This window comes from Sciurus carolinensis, chromosome 17, assembly GCF_902686445.1.
Source record: "Sciurus carolinensis chromosome 17, mSciCar1.2, whole genome shotgun sequence".
Classification (NCBI taxonomy): Eukaryota; Metazoa; Chordata; class Mammalia; order Rodentia; family Sciuridae; genus Sciurus; species Sciurus carolinensis.
Genome location: NC_062229.1, coordinates 31,841,745 through 31,854,475, shown reverse-complemented (window position 1 = coordinate 31,854,475; position 12,731 = coordinate 31,841,745). Strand labels below are relative to the sequence as shown.

At 45.5% G+C, this 12,731-nt stretch overlaps 1 protein-coding gene and 1 non-coding gene across 2 annotated transcripts in view; both read left to right on the top strand.

The window, feature by feature from the left end:
* Itga9 (integrin subunit alpha 9) overlaps window positions 1–12,731 on the top strand; it is a 322,636-nt gene that overhangs the window by 12,343 nt on the left and 297,562 nt on the right. The window contains exons 2-3 of the mRNA XM_047531489.1: window positions 4,287–4,414; window positions 5,821–5,927. Coding sequence (XP_047387445.1) covers window positions 4,287–4,414; window positions 5,821–5,927 — 235 coding nt within the window. The remainder of the gene's footprint in view (window positions 1–4,286; window positions 4,415–5,820; window positions 5,928–12,731) is intronic.
* Trnag-ccc (transfer RNA glycine (anticodon CCC)) lies at window positions 5,550–5,626 on the top strand. The gene has a single exon. It is a non-coding gene; the product is annotated as a tRNA-Gly (tRNA).

The window sequence follows — 12,731 nt, the reverse complement described above, 5'->3', positions numbered from 1 at the left end:
ACACTTATATATAAAATTGAAATGCATTGTGATATATTCACACATGCACGTAGCATAATTTGGTCAGTTTTATTCCCCAGTTCTTCCCCTTTGCCTCCCCTTTTCCCTCCGCCTGGGTCTTTGGCTTCTACTCTCCTGTTTTCCCTTCTAGTTTTGGAAGATCATCCCTTTATTTTTTCTCTAGCTTCCACACATGAGAGAGAACGTTTGACCTTTGACTTGAATTTCAGTGTATTCTTTTCAGTGTACGTACACACACACACACACACACACACACACACACACAAATACAAATACAAATACAAATGGGGTCCTACTCAGTCATGAAGAATTGAAATTGCATCCGTTTGCTGGTAAGTGGATGGAACTGACAAACGAACATCTACTTTAGATTTTGATGTAAATTTGGCCCCCCTGGGTTGTGGCTCCAGGGTCCAGAAGCAGTGGCTGAGGGTTCAGCTCTCAGGCTCCCTGCTGGGACATGACCTAGGAATCTGCATGTAGGGCAGTGTGCTGTCTGAAGTTTTCAGAGTCATAATGACAGTTGCAGGCACATCATAGATGGATTCTTGCAGCCATTTCCCAACTATCATAGGTGATGAATTTTCTCTTGTGTTTTTGACTCTCTTTTTGGGAGGGGGAGTGATGCTGGGTGTTGAACCCAGTGCCTCCAAGCACTCTACCAGTGAGCTCCATTCCCAAACCCTGTTTCTTTGTGACTTTTCCAAAGTGAATTACAAATGGCAGTTATTCGCCCTGCTGATGTGAATTAGGAGTTGGGAATTTTTGGCCCCAGCAGTGGCCCTGGGGTTTTCAAGTGGAGCTGGGTCTCCAGCTCCTAGGACTTGACATGTGGGCCTGCTGGCGATGCTTCAGTTTTGATATGTCCAGCTGCTAATTCTTCTCACCTGTGAAAACAACTGGTGTTGGAGCACACAATCCTTAATTTACCCCAGTGGCTCTAGGCTCAGCCCCAGAAGCAAAAGGGGAAATTAATCTCTTCATGTGGTTTCTTCTCACTGGAGTTTCATTCTGGGTGTCATTATGCATTTGTGTTAGAGCAGCCAAGGGCCGCCAAACTGCCGTGTGCGGGTGAGTGAGGCAGCGGTGGTCTGGTTGAGAAAGTGCTTGGTTAGATTTCCAAAGGGCCATGGGTTCCAGCCCTGCTTCTGTTTGGGAATTCAGCTGTGGCCCGCAGGGGTGAGACCAGAGGAATGTGAACTGCCCCGCAAGAACCTTCCAGGGCATTACTGAAGTGGGTAGGGCTGCTGGAGTGGGTGCCCTGACTGTGGAGGGCCTGGCTTACGTCACACTACAGCTGGGCATCCTCATGGAAGCAGACACACACCCTCCAAGACTGACCTGGAGAGAGAGATTCCTTTGGCGGGGAAAGGGGGAAATCTCCCTTTCTGTGTCCTCAGGATCCTTCAGGTTCAGAGTGTGGAGGGTCAGCTCAGGGGCAGTGGAAATTAAGACGGGATCCCTACGCCTTCCCACAAGTCCTGACACCAGTGTTCTTGTGATGTCTGCCAGTCTTTGCTGAAGTCCCTCTTGTGGGATGGGAGGCCTTGCATGCCCAGCCGGAGTGTTGGTGGGGTCGACTGGGGAATGAGGCTCCCAGAAGGTGACTCTTGGATAGAGTGACGGAGCCCAGGCATGCTTTCTTTATCCTCAGGGAGGCTGACCAGGATCCTTCCAGTCTCTGCTGGACACCTCCCCACAGATACTTAGCAGATGTGTCCCCCTCCGAGGCATGTGGGAGACGATGAATTTCATGAGTGCAATATCCTGGCCAGGTGGATCTCCTCTCCACTCCGGCCTGCTGGAGATACCGAGCCACCCATTCTCATTGAACAGTGGCTTGGCATTTTCTATTCTTTGAACATCAGTGTGGATTTTGATTAAAGTCTCATTGTGCAAGACTTTTCCAAATGACTCACGGCTCAGTGCAACTGTCCCATTAGTGTTCTTTTAGTAATCTCTGTTGTAGATCTTCAGTTGACTATTTTCCAAAAACAAGGCACCAAACTAATAGGGTAAGATGATGATTGTACCATTGGGAGGGGACCTGCTGCCACTTCCCCCATGTTCTCCACCCACCCAGGCTCAGACCTGACGCTTCTCTCCTCATGCTGTGCCTCACTCTTTCCCATAGCCAGGGAAGGCCCTGCTGGGGATGGCCCAGCCCTGCAGCTTTGAGGTTCAAAATGAAGGATGGGGAGCTTCTTTGTTGACCTTATTGGAGGGCAAACCATCCTCTCTGGTTTGTGCTGGGTTAGGGGTCGTGGTTCATAATTTCCCTCTGCTGCTGTCCATGTATGGTGGGGGCAAAGAGGAGGAGGGCAGAGAAGAGAAATGGCATCTATAAATCTCCTGTTTTTTTTATTGAAAGTGCCCATGTCACATACAACAAAATGAATTATCATGAATTTGTATAAATGGCACTCAAGCGAACATTATCACCACCTCCAGAAGTCAATTATAACCTCCCTTGCTCCTCCCAAGAGACAGAATTGTTCTCTTGATCTTAATGCCATAATTGAATTGCACTGGCTTTTTTTTTTTTATTGTAAACAAATGGGATACACGTTGTTTCTCTGTTTGTACATGGTGTAAAGGCATACCATTTGTGTAATAATAAATTTACATAGGGTAATGCTGTTTGATTCATTCTGTTATTTTTTCCCTTCCCCCCACCCCTCCCACTCCTCTTTTCCCTCTATACAGTCCTTCCTTCCTCCATTCTTGCCCCCCTCCCTAACCCTAACTCTAACCCTAACACTAACCCCTCCCACCCCCATTATGTGTCATCATCCACTTATTAGCGATATCATTCGTCCTTTTTCACTGGCTTTTGAACTTCAGATACATTGAGTCGGAGCAAGAAGCTGTTGTGCCTAGTGTCTGGTGCTCGGCATTCTGTTGTGTGAGGCAGCTATGTGGCTGCAGTGGGAAGATGGCCACAGGTTTTTCATTGCTGCCTAGAACTGCAAGGCATTCTGCACCAAGATTTGCTTCTCCACTCTAGCACTGATGGGTCTTTCAGTCGGGAACGTTTCGTGCGTGTCCCCTGGAGAGCCCACATGTGCACTTGGGTTGGGCGTATTCTTAGAAACGGAATGACCGGGTTCTAGAGGAGGCATGGGCTCAGTTTTATGAGAAACCGATGAGTTTTCTGGAGTGCTTTTAGCCGTTCACACTCCCCACCAGCAGTGCGTGGGCTAGTTGCTCTGCGTCCTTGCCAACCCTTGGCATTTCAGTCTTCTTGGTTTTGGCCTTCTAGTGAGTATGGAGTGCCATCTCATTGGATTTATCTGGTAACTAATACAGGGGAGCACCTGCTCTTATGTTTACCTTATTTCTCGAGGTGTCTGTTCAGGTCTTTGACCCACTAGTCTACTGGTTTGTCTGTTTTTCTTATTGGTTTGTAGGAGTTTGTGTTCTGAATAGGAACCTTTTGTTGCTTTTACGTGTTTCCATTCAACTGTCGTTTAATTCCTTCCCCCCGCCCCTGCCCAGTGCTGCGTATGAACTAAGGGCCTTGTGCGTGTGAGGCAGGGGCTCTACCACGCACCTCAGTCCCATCCTTTAGGCTTTCTTGTCCCCTCCCCACTATTGAGGATGGATGGAATCTAGGGCCTCATACATGCTAGGCAGGTGCTCTAGAGCCAATTCCTGGCCCTCCCTTAAACTTTAAAAAAAAATTACTTTATTTGTTCTAATTAGTTGTACATGACAGTAGAATGCATTTATGCATTTTGATAGATCATACATAAATGAAGCGTAACCTCCCACCTTCCAGATTATACATATTGCAGGATCACATGGGTCACACAGTCATACATGTACATGAGGTAATCATGTCTGTTTCACTCTATCTATCCTTCCTACCCCCATACCCCTTCCCCTCCCTTCACTCCCCTCTACCTCATATAAAGTAACTCTATTCTTCCCTATCCCCACTCCCTTATTGTGAATTAGCTTCTGCATATCAGAGAAAACATTTGGCCTTTGGTTTTTTTGGATTTGGCTGGTAAATGGATAGTTAGATGATAATATCCTAAGTGAAACTTTTAATGCACCTGGAGAAGATCTAACAGGTTAACTGTAGGACTCTCTCGACCCCTGTGCACATGTGCATGCGTGCATACACACTGCACGCACACGGTAATGATTTCCCAGTGAGCATTCAGATGACTTGCCCGTGGTGGGGTGAGGATTTAACCACCTGCCTGCTCTTTCTGGTACTGGGTTGTGACAGAATGCCTTTTCCTCTTGCTGTGCAGGGTCCTGGTGGGTGCACCGAAGGCAGATTCCAAATACAGCACTTCAGTGAAGTCCCCTGGGGCTGTGTTTAAGTGTCGAGTCCACACCAACCCTGACCGCAGATGCACCGAACTGGACATGGCTCGAGGTGGGTGGATGTCACTGCCAGGGTTTCCATGGGCTCTGCCACTTCACGCTTCACTCTTTTTCTCCCCAGGGTACCCACCTGTCTGTCATCTCTCTTCCCACAAACGTGTATTAAGTACTTATTCGTTATTAAATATTGGGATATACTGGTGGACAAAGCAAGGATCCTGTCATCCTTGGCTTTGAATATTAATGATCAGAAGAGACATTAAAACAAATGAGAGAAAACCAGAGGGAAGGTGGGTACTCCATCTGAGCTGGATTGGAGAGAAAGGGAAGGGCTCCCTGAGGACCTTTCCATGTGACTCGAAGATTCATAGTAGTTAGCTGGACAGTTCTGGGAGGGAGAACCTTCAAGCAGAAGGGTTAGTAGTGTGAGGACAGTGTAGAAAAGGGTGGTGGGCAGGGGAGGACAGAGCAGAGGGGTTGGTGAGGAGGCCTGGGGCTAGGTCACATGGGGCCTAGCAGGCCAGGGTGAGGTGTTGGGAATTTATTCTATGAATGAGGGTGAGGAGGTTAAAATCAATTTTAGGCTTTGTATTTTAAGAGGGGAACAATATGATTGGGTGGATGTTTTTAAAAGCTTGCTCTGGTACAGTGGAAAATACATCTTTGGAGTAAGAAGGATCTGACTGTGTTCAAAGCCCACTGGTATTTCCTGGGAATGCCCTATGGCTTCTTGGGCCTCAGTTCTCACCCTATCAAACCAAGATGAAAATACATACCTCACAAGGATTGCCTTGAGGAGATTAGCCAGATAAGGGAGCACATATGCAGAACTGTGCTCAATGAATGAGTCATTTTATTATCACTTCAAGTCCCTATTTCTCCAGAGTCCTTTTTCATCAAGATGTTCAGTTGTTGTTATTATATTATGGTACCTGGAATTGAACCCAGGGATGCTTAACCATTGAGCTACATCCCCAGCACACACCATCCCCTTTTTGTTTTTTGGTTTTTGTTTTTGTTTGGGACAGGGTCTTGCTAAGTCCTTAGGGCCTCACTAAGTTGCTGAGTCTGGCCTAGAACTTGCAATCCTCCTGCTTTGGCCTCCCGAGATGCAGGGATTATAGGTGTGTGTCACCATGTCCAGCATCTTTATTTTAAAATTATTTTTAGATGAAAAGTTCTTGCGGGGCTGGGGATATAGCTCAGTTGGTAGAGTGCTTGCTTCCCAAGCACAAGGCCCTGGGTTCAATCCCCAGCTCTGCCAAAAAAAAAAAAAAAAAAAAAAAGTTCTTGCAATTAGCAAGGGAAGAGAGCTGTCCTCCGGTGCTCCTCAAAATGACTGGTTTCCCACCTGTTTCTTACTGATACGATACATCTGTGCTGTAGACCGCCCTTTCAAACAGCGACCAACGGAGATCATTCCTCGACCCTAGTCTGACGTTCCCTTTTCTCCTCCAGGGAAGAATCGGGGCACACCTTGTGGAAAGACCTGCCGGGAAGACCGGGATGATGAGTGGATGGGGGTGAGCCTGGCCCGGCAGCCCAAGGCTGATGGCCGCGTGTTGGTAAGGACTTCTGGGGTGCTGAGGGCAGGGGTTGACTGTGGGTGACTTTGACCTCGTAGGAAAGCTGGATGGCATAGAGGCGAGGGAATGATTTTGAGTTGGATTCTGCACTGCTGCTTAGATAGATGACTTGCCTTTTTTTTTTTTTTTTTTTTTTTTTATTCTACCAAATGTTAACAGCTATCCCAAGATGCTGAGATGCGGATGTTGAACACTGACAAATATTTGCAAAGAACTTTGTAAATCTCATTCTTTACATAATTTGTGTGTGTATACGTCTTTAAGTTGAGGTATAATTGACTTGAAATACAAAAATCATAAGATTGCATTTTGGGTTTTAAAAAAATTTTTAAATTTTTTGTTCTAATTAGTTGTACATGACAGTAGAATGCATTTATACATTTTGATAGCTCACATAAATGGAGTGTAATCTCTCATTTGATTATACATATTGCAGGATCACACTGGTCATGCAGTCATACGTGCACATGAGGTAATTACACACCTGTGTCACTCCCACACCATGCTATAGAGTATTTCCATTGTCCCTCCAAATTCTGTATTCCTATCCAGTCAACTCCTTCCACTTGGAGGCAACCACTGTGTGACTGGTAGTACCACATATTACTTTAACTTTTTCTAGAACTTCATATAAGTGTAGTCCTACAGCATGTGCTCTTGTTTAAGTATTCTGAAGATTTGAGATTCATCCAAGTTATGTGTATCGGTAGTTCATTCCTTTTTTGTACTTGGATGCTTTACCACTGAGCCATATCCCTAGCCTTTTTTCTTTTTATTTTGAGACAGGACTTGCAGAGTTGTTGAGTCTGGCCTTGAACTTGTGATCCTCCTGCCTCAGCCTCATGAGTGTCTGGGATTACAGCATGCTTCACTGCATTTGGCTTCAGTAGTTGATTCCTATTTGTTCCTATATGGTATTATGTTATGAAACACATGCTTTACAAAAATTGACAGGTTCTTGTTATGTTGCTCAGGCTGCTCTTGAGCTCCTGGGTTCAAGTGATCCTCCTGCCTTGGCCTCTCTTATAGCTGGGACTACAGGTACCCATCACTGTGCATGCCTTAAAATGCATGTTATTTTAATTAGTCACTTATTTGACTTCCAAAGTGCATTTGATATCTTCTGATCCCTTACATTCTTTGAAGGAGAGACAAAGTCTTTGCCATCAAGGCTCCTAAGGGCTTAGCATTGCATTGCCCAGTAAGGCAGCCACATTTAAAGTCACTTAAATACATTTAAATTCATTTAAATGTATCAAAATTAAATTAAGAATTCAGTTCTTTGGGCCACCTTAGCCACATTTCCAAGTACTCAGTAACCACATATGGTTACTGCTTACTGTGTTGGACAGCACAGGGAACGCTTCCTTCATCCCAGAAAGTTTTATTGGACTCAACAAAAAAGGAATTTAACCGCCACAGAGATTTGATTTTGGGCCGTTTCCCTCTTTTCCTTGTAAACTTTTCTATGGAGATGTAACACTAAGACACTTAGCGTGCACAACTGTCGCACGGCTCGGTGAAGTTTTCTTAACATGCACTCGTGCCCTTTCCCAGTCCCCTGCCCTCCGAGATCACCTCTGTTTGGCTTCACGGGTGTCTTCTGCCATCGCCTTTTCTTGAATGCTGTAGGAAATTTTTGTCATAACAGCATAAGGTCCAGAAGGGAAAATGAGACCGACAGCCCTTCACCAAGGCTTCCTTTGGGCCACCAGCTATGAAGTGGACGATTGAAGTATATTTTAACCCAGGGGAAGCAGGTTTTCCTTGAGAATCTAGGCAAAATGTTCGTGTCCCCTCTGAGGAACCCCACTTCGTGCTAAACTCCATGAAAGGAACTCTTCATTCAGATTCCACCCTTCCCGGTACAACGAAGCACCTCACCCTCCTCGGGTCCCGGGGCGAGGGAGGCAGCAGCTGGACGCTGTCACTGGCATCACATCGTGGTCCTACTGAGGCTCCTCGGGCCTGATGGGTGCCTTGGATTCCAGTCCTTAATCACTGTCACCACTGGCCCTGGACCCTTGCCAAGCTGTCACATTCCTCCAGGCCTAACAGCCTGACCTCAGTGGGAGGACGTGGCCCCAGAAGGGCCAGAACTCATGTCTGCCTTTCTGTAGAAATAAAGGGAAGAAGCCAGCATCTATAAATCAAAGCACCATCTGAAGTTGTGATTCAGAACCAAAGAGAGGAGGCAGTGGCCTAGCAACAGCATATCACGAAATGCTTTTAAGGACATCGAGCGTAGAGCCTAGTCTTCTCCTGTGAAGATACTTCCTCTCCTCAAGAAAGGATAATTTTTTTTGGGGGGGGAGGCTACTGGATTGAACCCAGGGTGCTCTACCGCTGAGCTACATCCCTGGCCCTTTTTGTTTTTTGAGGTGGACTCTTGCTAAGTTGAGACTGTCCTTGAACTTGTGATCCTCCTACCTCAGCCTCCAGAGTTACCACTGTGCCTGGTGGAAGGATGATCTGAGACTTGTTTCCAGAGGGACAAGACAAAGGTTCTGCAAGAAAGGGCCGTCTCTGGGGACACAAGCAGCAGGGGAGATCATGGGGAAGATTTGGCAAAGGAAGTCAAGGCAGAGCAGAATATTTGTAGACAGTGGTGCTGTGGATAATCCCATCTAATTGCATGCAGAGCTCTTCTAATGTCTTGCACATTGATTACATCATCTCTTCAGTAAACCACTCTGTATGGGTGCTGGAGAAGGAGAGGGGTACCCAGGGGTATCTGTTGTCTCATCTCTTTTGTTTCCAATTGTGGACAAAAACATATATAGCATCTTAACCTTTTTTATATTGTATATGGTAATATTAACTAAATGCACTTTGTATAGTAGATCTCCAGAATTTTTCCATCTTGCAGACCCAAAACTCCATCCATTTAACAACACCTCCCTTTCCTCCCTCCCCTTGGGACCTGGCAACTGCCCTTCTAATTTCTATTCTGAGAGTCTGACTGTTAGATCTCCTATAAGTGGAATCATCCAATACTTATCCTCTCATGAAAAGCTTCTTTCACTTAGTCTGATGTCCTTGTAGTTCAGTCTTTTTAGAGCATATGGCAGGATTTTTTTTTTTTAAAGGTTGACTAGATTTCATGGTATATAAGTCAACTTGTCTTTATTCATCCACTGGTGGCTGTTTATACATCTTGGCTGTTGTGAATCATGCTGCTGTAAACATGCATCTACAAACACTCCTCCAAGATCCTGTTTTCAATCCTTTTGGGTATTTGTCCAGAAGTGGGATTATTGGATCACACGGTAATTTTTAATTTTTTGAGAAACCTCTATATTATTTTTCAAAGTGGTTTCAGCATTTCGTATTCTCACCAGCAGCGCACAAGGGTCCTGGTTTTTCGACACCTCGCAGGCTTTTATTTTGCCATTTGGTGGTATTGGAGATTGAACCCGGGGTCCTCACATATCCTGAGCATGCATTCTGCCACTGAGCTGCATCTCCACGTCATCAGCCCTCCCCTTTTTATTAAAAAATGTTGGCTGTCCCAGTGGACGTCGAAGTAGTATTTCATCATAGATTGGTTTGCTTTTCCTGGTGATTGGTGATGTTGAGCATCTTTTCCTCTGCTTTTTTTTTTTGGCTATTTGTACTTCTTTGTAGAAGTGTCTAAGCCTTTACCCATTTAAAAATGGAATTGTATCTTTTGTTGAGTTCTCAGGGTCTTTGCACGTTTATTTTTCTAGGAAAGGCTTTCCTTAAGTCCCCTGTGTCCTTGACACCCTGCCTTCCTCAGTTTAGGATCTGCCTCCTCCATGAAGCCTGTATGGAACAAGTTCAACATCTTTTGTGTCATTAAGAACTCAGTATGACGTTGTTACCTCATATTGCACGTATGATTAATTTTGTGTCCTTTTAATGGAAACCACTTGGGAAAAGAGTCCACATTTACTCTCCATGCCTGGAGGACATCTCTTAGGAATGGTATCTTAAAGTGTGTTTACATAACACGAGGCCTGAGCGTCCTTGTTAGAACATTTAGAAACAGTTTATCATCTTTTTCTTGGTGGCTGATCCTATGTCATTGATAGAAATGACTATAAAGTGACCCTTAGAAATGACAGGTGACAACAAGGTACAATGTGTGGCCATCTTGTCCATATTCATGTTTCAGAGGCCTCTGATCCATTTGCTCTTTCTTTAATGTCTCCATTCTCCCCATTGAAGCTTTCTGGGAGGCAAATATTTATTTTAAAATTAAAACCAGAAAGGATGTGTGTCATTTGGATGCGTCTTGAAAACTGAGGAAGGAGGTGCTGCAGGGATAAGAACAGTGTTCGTAGGGAACCCAGCATTCGATTCCAACGTGGGGTTTGAAGAGGGAGAGGTGGGTAGGGCTGCTTTGAAAGGGACACCTGGTCCTGATTTCAAAGTAAGGAGTGGATGGAGCAAGGGAAATCTGTGGCGGAGAGTGAAGGCCCTTATTGACAAAGGGCATTATTTGGATGCACGTGGGCAAAACCCCAGCCCGTCGGAGCCTCAGACCTGGCCATCTGGGCTCTGAGCAATGTGGTACCTTCCAGTTTTGCCTCAGAAAACAAATGATCCCCAGTGCAAACACAGCCTCAGGACTGGGGGGCGAGCCCCTTCCCTTCTTACACTTTCCCCTCGGCCTCCCAGTGTGCAGTTGATATTTTAAGAAACAGGCAAGAAAAAAAAAAAAAAAAAAAACCCTTCTTGCAGTAACCATTGCCGAACCCAGCACAGGCTCCGGTGTGAGCACCTCACAGGCAGTGGAAGGCAGCTCGGGAAGTTCAAGCCTGGTATCTCTCCTGTTGATCAGAGTTGTCAAGGCGCAGATGACAACAACAAATAGTTTGAACTTGTAGATTATTTCTGGGTGAAGTAGTGTTCTCCGGCTCTCTCTCTGCTGTTTCCTTTCTAGCCATCAGGGCTGTCCCGATCTGTTCACTTCTTTCAAAGCCACAGGGTACATTTTTGTATTTACTTCTGTTGCTCCGTTTCCTGGTGTGGGTGGGCGCGCATGTGCGAATTCTTCATTGAGCTGGGACACACGTGCATAAAAGGGCGTGAGCCATCAGAGTGCACCTTGATGAGTTTTCATTAGGGGGACATCTCAACAAAATTCCCAGCACCCCACAAGCCCCTTCCTGGTGACTCCCCAGTCATTGCATCCTCCTCAGTGGAGAATCTGCTTCAGGGGACCCTGGTGGCATCCCAGCCTCACTTTGATCCTTTGCCCACCACACAATGTTCTCAGTGGCCGGGGCCTGGCTGGGTATGAGCCGTGGACCCGGAAGCATGAGAGAGGCTTTGGCCATCTGTACTTTGTGAATGAGCATGTAGGAGGTTAGGGTGGATCTTTGTGGCTGAGCCACCTGGAGAGGCTCAGTACCCACCCCCTAGGAAGTACATGCTGTTTCCATACAAGAAAAAAGGCCTTTGAAATAAATTGTTGACTTTCTTCCTCTTTTTATTCCTTGGGAGGAAAAGTAACCCTTCTAGCTTGAAATACGTCTGGTTCTAAGGTTTGGAATGGTAGCAGGTCCTCCTCCCCTTTGTAGGGTGATTTGTGAGTGAGTCCTTCATTGCCGACTCCCCCCGCCCACCCTGGGCTGGGAATGGAACCCAGGATGACCGTGTCCATGCTCAACACACACGCTACCACTGAACTACACCCTCATCCCTGAGTAGGTCTTGCCATTTCCAGAGAATGTTCTCCTTTTCCCGTTCTTTCCTGCTGTGCTCCCTTAGGATGACCCACGGGAGAGATTGAGTTATTAATACTTTGCAGATACACCTTAGAAATTTTTTTTTTTTTTTTTTTGGTGTGTGTGTGTGTGTGTAGGGGTCAAAATGACGTGTGTACATAATGATGATCTGGCTCCAGGCAGTGTTTTCTTTCTGTAACTGACATTCAGAGACCCTTTGTGCTCTTTGCCTGCGTGGAGCCTGCCTTCAACTTCTGGATCTTTGACTTTCTAGAATGCCTTAACTTTAGATTCATTTAGTGTGAAATGCAGTATTGGGAACTTCTAGGAATTCTCCAAGGTTCTTCCCTAAATAGTTCACGGCACTTAAAAGAGTAGACAATATACGAGACGTTAAATACAACAAGTCTTTCCTGATGTGTGTCAGCGTGCAGCTGGCTGTCAGCAGTGATAAACATCCGCCTCTCCAACCCCGAAATGCAGTCGAACGTGGTCAACCTTCCAAGCCCTGGCCTTCGCTGAGCCCATAAACTACAGTATGACTAATTGACCCATGAATTAGGTGATGGGTGACTCCAGTGTGCAAGCCATCAGAATGGAGTCAGAATTGAAAATTAAAAAAAAGAAAAAAAAAAAAAAACCAAAAAAACCCACAGCCAATATCCTAGATATCCATGGATTTTGCATCTGTTGATTCAAATAACTGGATCAAAAATATCTTTAAAAAGCTGCACCTGTATTGAACATGTGTAGACTTTTTTCCTTTTTCACTAAACATAGAACAACTATTACATAGCATTTATACTATATTGGGTATATAAGGCAGAGATGACTTAAAGTATACTGGAGGGTGTGCGTAGGTTATGTGCAAATACTATGCCATTTTAAAAACGTTTCTTTTTTAGATGGACATAATACTTTTATTTTTAGGTGGTGCTGAGATTCGAACCCAGTGCTTCACAGGTGCTAGGCGAGTATTCCACCCCTGAGCCACAACCCAGCCCCGATACTATGCCATTTTAGAAGGGACTTGAGCACCTGTGAATTTTGGTGTCTGAATGACATCCTGGAGCCCCTCCACCTTGGG